Source organism: Labeo rohita, chromosome 22, assembly GCF_022985175.1.
Source record: "Labeo rohita strain BAU-BD-2019 chromosome 22, IGBB_LRoh.1.0, whole genome shotgun sequence".
In the NCBI taxonomy this organism is placed as follows: Eukaryota; Metazoa; Chordata; class Actinopteri; order Cypriniformes; family Cyprinidae; genus Labeo; species Labeo rohita.
The window spans coordinates 10,269,486-10,279,234 of NC_066890.1; the positions used below are offsets into that span (position 1 = coordinate 10,269,486).

The 9,749-nt window shown below is 35.9% G+C and overlaps 1 protein-coding gene across 1 annotated transcript in view; it reads right to left on the reverse strand.

Moving 5' to 3' along the window:
• map1sa (microtubule-associated protein 1Sa) overlaps window positions 1-7,116 on the reverse strand; it is a 23,013-nt gene extending 15,897 nt beyond the window's left edge. Inside the window, exons 1-2 of the mRNA XM_051094365.1 lie at window positions 6,944-7,116; window positions 2,120-2,221 (exon numbers count right to left, since the gene is read on the reverse strand). Of these exons, the coding sequence (XP_050950322.1) occupies window positions 2,120-2,221; window positions 6,944-7,100 (259 nt within the window). The 5' untranslated portion in view covers window positions 7,101-7,116. The remainder of the gene's footprint in view (window positions 1-2,119; window positions 2,222-6,943) is intronic.
• Between the last annotated feature and the right edge of the window lie 2,633 nt (window positions 7,117-9,749).

Here is a 9,749-nt window from a genome sequence, read left to right on the forward strand (position 1 = left end):
TGTAACTTTAACAAAGAAACTAGCCAGTACAGACGCACTTTGAAACAACAATAATCAGCAGTTAATTGCTTACAGCCAGTAAGGTGGCAGCTGGTTGCTAAAAAAAAAAAGCTACTGCTGATTTAACCCTCATTGTATGACCGTGCTTACAAGACAAATACTGTCTATCCCGACCTACTTCAGCAAAGCTGACAAATTTGACATGCAGGTGCCTGCAACTACAGCTTGACTAATTCATTTGTGTGTTAAACACACTTCACTAACACAAAATAATTAACTTGTCATGACAGGATTTAATAATCCAGTGCTGAAAACCCAACGGACAGAGGATTTTATATCTACCCATTAGTAAGAATACGGATGGTGTCAGAGAAGAAACGGCCCAGGCAATGATCCCTCACACAGCATCAATACATCACTGATGAACAGTCACATCACTGTGCCTTTGAGATAAATGATTCAGGGCCAAAGAAGAATATACAAGACATTAAACAGAGTCCTGAGAACTCCCTTGGGTGTCATGGGTTTAACATAAAGTGGTAAAGATGATTTAGGCCTGGAGAATTTCAGCTGTTCTATCAGCTGCTGGTCTTTTTAGCCCCACTCCAGTCTGCAGCCTGACTGGAAGGGATTTTTCTCTTGAAAGACATGTTGGTTTTCCCATTTGTGCTGAATATTTTTTAGATATCATTTTACAACAATTTTGCATTCGCTCAAAAAACTTTGAGGAAAAAAAAAGATTCACTTTCAAAATGTTTGCGTTCCACCCAAGAATCTTTACATTCACTTGCAAAAATGTTTGCCTTCTTCCCCAAGAAGTAAAGTTCACTTGCTAAAACTTTTGTGTTCTCCCCAAAGAAACTTTACAGTTACTTGAAAAACTGTTACACTCAAAAAACCTTACTTTTGCATTCCCCCAAGTAACTTTACTTTCTCTTGCAAAAATGTTTGCGTTCCACCCAAAAACAACTTTACGTTCATTTGCAATAACTGCATTCCACCCAAAAAAACTTTACATTCACTTGCAAAAATATTTGTTCCCCCCCCCCCCAAAAAAGTGTACTTTTACTTTCAAAAGCGTTTGCCTTATCTCACAAAGAAACTTTACATTCACTTGCTAAAACGTTTGTGTTCTACCACAAGAGACTTTACAGTTACTTGAAAAACTGTGCGTTACACTCAAAAAAAACCTTAATTTTGCATTCCCCCAAGGAACTTTACTTTCATTTGCAAAAATCTTTGCGTTCCACCCAAAAAAAAAAAAAAGACAATTTGCCTTTCCGACGTTTACACTTGCAAAAATTACTTTTGCCTTTGTGTTCTCCCCAAGAAACTTTACATTCACTTGCAAAAATGTTTGCATTCCAACCAAGAACATTACGTTCACTTGCAAATGTTTGTCTTCTCCCACAAAAAAACTTTACGTTCACTTGCAAAAACCTTTGCCTTCTTCTCCAAAAAACTTTACATTCACTTGCAAAAATGTTTGCGTTCCACCCAAAAAAAACTTTACATTCACTTGCAAAAATGTTTGCCTTCTCCCACAAAAAACTTAACGCTCACTTGAAAAAAATATTTGCATTCCACCCCAAAAAAAAAAAAACCAAAAAACTTTACAATCACTTTCAAAAAAATTTTGCGTTCTCCCCCAAGAAACTTTATGGTTACTAAAAACGTTTGCATTCCACCTAATAAATAAAAAAATAAATACATTAATTATGTTCCCTTACAAAAACGTAGCATTCTGTCAAAGGAATTTTTATGTTCACTTGCAAAACTCTTGTGTTCCACCCAAAAAACTTTACATTCAATTGCAAAACTTCTGTGTTCCCCAAAAGTTTTGTATTGTCCCTTTGCCAAATGTTCCAAGAAAAACTTTGCGCACCCCCCGCCCCTTTTTATGTTCCCTTGAAAACTTTTTGCTAGGCAATGCTACATTTCTTAAAGAAACGCAAAACTTTTGCGAGAGAATGCAAAATCATTGGAATATAATTCTTTTTCATCCTTATGTCCCATGAGGGGCTCCATATGATACTCTCAGCTAAATATATAAAAAAATCCCACCCGATTTCACAGATCTTTCATAGAGCAAATAGTTCATAGATTGCTTGATTCTTACCTTTGAGGTCCTCAGAGAAGGAAGCCGAGTGTCTTGAAATAAACAGTTTTAGCTGTTCATCTATATTGCAGGCGGTCAAGTCGACGTTCCAGGAGCGAATACCTACACAAAGAGGAAACCGGCCCAGTCAGACTGCAGTCAAAACAAGCAAAAGCTCAATTATTCATGGACCACATTCACTGTCCACTGAAGATACTGAAATTGAGCACTTTCACTGACAAACAGCATCCTGTGGTTCAAGAGCCAAGAGACACTGACATAGACTGTATTTATAAACCTTCTGGTGTGAGTAGGTGAAGCACAGCTTTCAGAGTTTTTGTGAAAACATGAGACCAAGCAGCGTTCTTCTTTAGATACATATTTTATAACGAAACAAGAGGTCAAATTTGGTTGGAGTTTGTGTTCTTCGGACAGAAATAACCCAAAGAGAGAGAGAGCAGAAGTTACACACAATTCAATACCAAAAGGAAACTTTCTTTTTTTTTTTCCCTGAGCCAAAATAAGATGACCTCTTACCACCATTGACTCACTTAAAAAGAACCCTACTACTGCGATGACAGCATGTTTTTCCCCATGTACTGCCCAAACTGTGATTTTAAACCAAATTCTCAGCAGTGGTGGACTGCATATTTTCCAACAGAGTAGTTGAACAACACACCTCAGACTAGCGCCGTAGCATGAAAAAACAGACATGTGAACCAAGTGAGCTCAAATAATCATCGTCTTATGAAATCTCTCTTTCATATGCAGCATTCAGAAGTTCAATTTATTTTAGTGAACTAGCTTGTTTTCCACATTAAAATATTTGGTTAAATGCTGCAGTTTTATAAAATGTGTGTGCGTGTGTGTGTGTGTGTGGGGGGGGTTGTTTAATTGATGTATTTAATATTTATTTAAAATGTATCTGTTCAAGCATAATGACATCATGTCCATTTATTAAAAAAACAACTGTATATAGTAAATGCAACCATTTAATATTATATATTACATAAACTGATAGTCCAATATATTTTAAATTACACTGCCTTTAATGCATTTAGCTACATTTTAGTGGGTGTTTACATAACAGTGTTTTCAAGTAAATATGAAAAACTTTATGTATTTAAAGCAACTTTATGCATTTAAAGCCATTCAACATTTTGGGGGCCTCAAAAAGCAAACCTTTGAAAATGGGTTTAAAAGTGTTATTGTCTATTGGGTCAATTAAAATAACATACATTTGCGTGGGTATACTTGTAGCAATACTCAAAAATACATTGTATGGGTCAAAATTACCAATTTTTTTATGCCAAAAATCACTAGAAAATTAAGTAACGATCATGTTTCATGAAGATATTTTGTAAATTTCCTGCCGTAAATATATCAAAACTTAATTTTTGATTAGTAATATGCATTGCTAAGAACATAATTTGGACGATTTTAAAAGCGATTTTCTCAATATTTTGATTTTTTTTGCACCCTCAAATTCTAGATTTTTTAAATGGTTGTATTCTCATCCAAATATTGTCCTATCTTAACAAACCATACTTCAACTGAAAACCCTATTTATTCAGATCAGTTGACACTTATTACTCAATTTGTGGTCCAGGTTCACAGATTTGTTTCTAGTTGAGCTGTTGCATTTAATATTTATTTAAAATGTATGTTCAAATGTAATAATGTCAAAATCAAGTCCACTGATTAAAAAAATAACAATAGCAAATAGTAATTGATATTACATTGACAGTCCAATATATTTTTAAATATCTGAAAATATACTGCCTTTAAATTAGCTTTAAATTGTAGTGTGTGTACATAACACTGTTTTCAAGTAAAAATAAAACCTTTTTATGCATTTTTTTTTAGCCATTTATTTATATGACAACAACGTTTTGGAGGCCTGATAAAGCACATTTTTGAAACTTTTTAGCTTTTATATTGTTACAATATTATCGTTTCTGTGTAAATTACAAAAAAAATTAACTTTGTGAAGCATGCATATTTCACAGACACAAAGTGTTTCTTTACAAAATGAAATCGCCACAATTAGGGTATGCCAAAAAACTCTGATCGTATTTTCTCCCTCAACTTTAAAAATCATTTCAAAATCATCCTACATCGCTGCAGAAGTACCGACCCAGTCTTTGCAAAGTGAGCATGCAAAGAAGATCAAACACCCTTAAAGGGGTCATCGGATGCTAAGTTCACTTTTTCATGTTGTTTGAACATTAATGTGTGTTGTCAGTGTATGTACAAATCTACCCTATAATGATAAAAATCCATGCAGTGGTTTTTAATTAATCTGTAAAAATAATATTCCCTTTTTCAAATCGAACCATTCTCAGATGCCTGTCGTTGTGGCGTCACACCCACAGAGGCCGCTCCCACGATAGTTGATTGACATGAGCGTTTTACCTCAGATCAGCTGTAACAGTCCGACCTCTTTGTTTCGATGCCGGAGCAGGGATGTAAGTTAGACAAGAATATCTCTGATTGAGCGATTGAGGTGTTGTGAAGATGCAGTCGATTACGTTTGTTTGTGAAGGGAATGCTCCTCCCGATCTACATATATCCGTCTATGTTAGCGCGAATCATTCGTGATCCAGCTTCACTTACAGCAGAAGTGAGTATAAGGGTTTTTTTAGGAATCTTTGTGATCGCCTTTCCTAATAATGTGCTAGTTAACAAGTTTAGCGGCTAAACGCGGCTAAATGTGTGAAGTAAACAGGCTCGTCTCACCACAGAGAGAAGAGAGGGGTGGGGCAAGCAGAGCTAATTTGCATTTAAAGCAGCCTCGACCAGAATGAGATGATTTTTGCAGAGCTTATTTTGGCAGGTAAAAGGGTGTTTTACACAACCACTGAGAATTTTTAACCAAAATATATTATAGACTTTTCATTAAGACCCTAAAGAATCATATCAACTTGTGGAAAATGGGCATCCGATGACCCCTTTAAACCCGTTGCACGGGTAAACATTTCATCCTTAATGCGAAATTCCCAAATCGCATGGATTTCTATTGAAATAACTGGATTTCACCAAGAAAACATGTAAATGTGGCTGCATCTTAACAACTTCTAATTAAAAAGTAGCTTGTTTCTAAGCAGCTTTTCCAACCATGTTGATATGCAAGTTGCTAGCATGTTGGTAGGGCACTTCTTAAGAAGCCACGCAATACATTTCGTCATTCACGTCTGTTGAACAAACGCTGCACACTTAAGTTTGCAGACGGTTGTGTTTTAGAATAAAGAAGTGTGGGACTCGCGTTTTAATGAATTTAAAGACGTTTTTACGAACTAACTGCGGTCACACACTCCTAGAAGGGCTCAACAAGGGCCAAAACGATGAAAAACACACCACTGCAGATGCAGAACAAGTGGCATGCCTGTGGTTGAATTCGACAGAAGAATTCCTTCCTATTTAAAGTTGCTGACAGCACTTAAAAAAGTAAAAAAAAAATCTTATTCCTGTCAGATTAGTAAGGTGGAAGCTGCAGCGTCTGACCAGGAAACGAAGGAAACGCTGGCAACAGTCACAAAGAGGATGTGTGTGTATCAGTCACACGGCCCTTGTGTATAGTCACAGATAAAGAAACTGAAAATCAAAGGAAAGCAGATGATAAAAAGACAAATAACTACAGCAATCCCAGCTGTGTGCACACAATCTTTTCCATCCAGCCTGGTCTCAGTCTGACTGACTAAAAAGTGTACAAACATCTTTCAAAAAGACCATCTAATCGGTTTTCTTTCACAGAGGCTGATGTATCTCACACATACCAAAGATGAACTTTGAACCAGACAGCACAATGAGGAAGGAGAGTGTGCAAACACATGATTGGCTATATATAACCGTGCAAAAGAATTGCTTCGCTTTCAGCGACTTTCAGCGACTTTCAGCAGAGAAAACAAGGCAGTGGTGCGTATCTGCTGCTATATGCGCTTATCTTTCTTTCATAAGTGGGTGCGTTCAGATTGGAGGATTGCAGGCTGAGAGAGATTTCAAGCAGACCGTCTGAACAGGGAAGTCACGTTGGCTTAGCCATGCTGAAGTAAATGAGCTGCATTATTTATGTCCTGCAGAGCAGGCTGGGTCTTTATAATGTGCTTTGAGATCCAGAGGCCAAAAAAATCTCACAAAAGAACCCTGAAATACCAAAAAACCAATTGCATTATTTACACCTCAGAGATTATAGGAAACGTACATCTTTGTAAACAATATCGACATGCACAGACTTATTTAGTCTGCCGCCTCTCTGGCATTGACTTTGAAGAGCTTCCTCATATTGATTTAGGGTTTATGCCATGTTTGACAGCTCAGAGACCCAGTTCAACAGTAAATATACGTGTACGAGCCCTCCGTGGGCATTCATCTCATTTTAGTTCCTACTCAGCTGACAAAATGAAATGAGGTCAAGGTCACATGAACAAAAACCAGTCTCTGGAGATGATATTTGGTTACATTCATGCCATGTGACAGATTTCAACAGACTTTCAGTGGCAATTCTGCAAATCTGTATCACTCAGGCTTTTTATGTTAGGTAACAAGCAATACAGTCCTTAAAGTTAAAATAAGTCTAAACTAGTAGTAGAAACTTTAAAACTAGAAAACTATGGTTATTTTTCATGATATTTCAACATATGTGTACAAATAATAATACTAATAACCATAATAATAATTAAAACTCCAGCAACGTGAGATACAAAAAACAGCCGTTATTTTATGAAAAAAGCGTTACGTTGTTTTCAGCGGTTTTTCTCTTCATGACGTAGACTCGGAGAGTGATGGGCGAGGGAAGCGCGCTCTGGCTCTCATTCAATCACCATCCTAAGTAAGACGAAACTTTACCTCTTTCAATCTCTGACACCAGTAAATCCACAAATCCAGGCGGACCGGGCTGTCCAACAATGACCAGCAAAGAGTATTTGTCGCTGCAGAAACCGGGTCGAGCGCTTCGGTTGGAGTTTTCCATGCTTGCCAACTCGCCGATGTTGTCTGCCGCCATGTTGCAAAGTTTACACAAATTCGTGATGTCCGATTCGCGAGCGAGTCGTTCGTTTGACTCGGTTCTCTTCAATGATTCGGTCGAACCGATTCTCTCCGGATCTTTTACGGAGAACATCCCTGCGTCCCAGTGTGCATACTATCCACCCTGTCTGCCCTAAATAGTATTGAAAATTATTACTGCCACATAGAATTTAGGATGGATATGCACATCGGGATACAGGCCAAGCTTCCAGAGAAAATTGGAGCAACACACATACATATTTAACTCGATTACTTGATGTTTAAAAATGTAATACGGAAAATCATCGACTTTGAGCGAATGAATCTGGTACACGTATACATTTATAAGCTACTGAATACAAGCGAATACGTTTTATTGATTAACTACAGCTTAATCGTAAACATGGTGATAACAGCCAAACATTAATGTAGGTGCAAAACAATAAAACGTAAAATGATCACAATCGAAACTCGAAAGAACCGGTTCACTGAAATGAATCGTTCGAACGAACCGACCCGCCTCAAATGAATTGGACAACCCAACGGTAAGACAAGCGATGCGCTCAGGGAAACACCCACAATTTATATGCAAGGGGCGGGGAATACAGGTTGACGTCATTTGTGTCCAATCAGTTGATAAAGAGGATTGAAAATTGGCGTTTTGGAAAGATTCAGAAACTCATATTAACAGAAAATTGAGTGTATGTTAGAAATTTGTGTAGGCTATTTGACGTCATTTTTTTTTAATTTTCACAGTGACAGTGTAAAAACTATGCAGCTATGTAGTTATTTAGCATATTTTATTAGGAAAATGCTATATGTGACCCTTGACCACAAAACCAGTCATAAGGGTCAGTTGAGATTTACAAATAATCTGAAAGATGAACAGATAAGCTTTCCATTGATGTATGGTCTATAGACCATTTTGCTAGATGTAAACATACTGGTCCCAATACACTTCCTGTTTCTTTCTTTTTTTTTACTTTACACAAAGATCACAAAAAAATACAACCAACATAGCATTTGACTGGATGAAAATGTTACATTAGCACCTTTAAGATGTATTTGTATATGTGAAAAAAAAAAAAAAAAAACAGGAAGCGCTTCTGGACCAGTGTTGTTTACATCTAGCGAAATGGTCTATATGGTAGGACAATATTTGGTCGAAATACAACTATTTGTGACCCTGGACCACAAAACCAGTCATAAGTCGCTGGGGTTTATTTGTAGCAATAGCCAAAAATATATTGAATAGGTCAAAATTATTGATTTATGGTCTTATTTTTATTGTTTTATGCCAAAAATCATTAGGATATTAAGTAAAGATCATGTTCCATGACAATATTTTGTAAAATTCCTACCGTAAATATAATAAAACTTAATTTTTGATTAGTAATATGCTATGTTAAGAACTTTATTTGGACAACTTTAAAGGTTTTTTTCTCAATATTTAGATTTTTTTGCACCTTCAGATTCCAGATTTTCAAATAGTTGTATCTCGAACAAATATTGTTCTATCCGAACAAACCATACAACAATGGAAAGCTTATTTATTCAGCTTTCAGATGATGTTTAAATCTCAGTTTGGAAGAACTGACCCTTATGACTGGTTTTGTGGTCCAGGGTCACATATGAACATCTGGAATCTGAGGGTGAAAAAAAACGAATTATTGAGAAAATCGCCTTTAAATTTGTCCAAATGAAGTTCTTAGCAATGCATGTTACTAATCAAAAATTAAGTTTTGATATATTTACAGTAGGAATTTTACTAAATATCTTCATGGAACATGATCTTTACTTAATATCCTAATGATTTTTGGCATAAAATTGTTAATTTTGACCCACACAATGTATTTTTGGCTATTGCTACAAATAAACCTGTGCTACTTAAGACTGGTTTTGTAGTCCAGGGTCACATATAAATTAGAAGTGGCCTCTTTACAAAGCAAATATTCTTACATTTTCTAAATGACTTTTTTATACATCAACGCTTTGAACCAAAAAACAAAATATATAATATGTACTATATGTAAAAATTGAAATAATATGTTCTTTCTAAAAATGTTTTGGGTTTAATGAATGGTAGTTTGCAGCAGTGTGGCAAGTCATTTCTAAAAGTACAAATATTTCATGTAGACTCCTAACTAATTAATATGAGGTTCAAAGTGTGTGCCACATAAAATGCTAAAATGATTTATAACCTACTGATAGCATTCCACTTCAGGACACTGTCATGTCAACCAGCTAGTCCTATCTTTTTATGAAAATATATTTGAATATATATGTTTGAAAATATATTGGATATCAATGTCTTATCTACTGTTTAACTTTTGTTAGTCTGCTGGTAGGAGCTGCATCTGTTAAAGCATATAATAGCTTTACTACTCATCAAAGTGCTCTTTGACCTCTCGCCTACTTCTAGTTAGACTCATTTGACAGCACTGATATGACACCAGACCCTTTGTTCATTTAGGTTTCATTTTCAGTGACTGTAATTGGTTAAGGCTTTGCACCACCTAGTGGCCGTGAAATGGCAAGACTAGTATAAATATAATACTAGTACACAGTTAACATTTTAACAAAGTTTGCTCTCAGAGTAATCAGACTTTGAATAAAAAATAGAGATATATACAAAAATGCATGCATT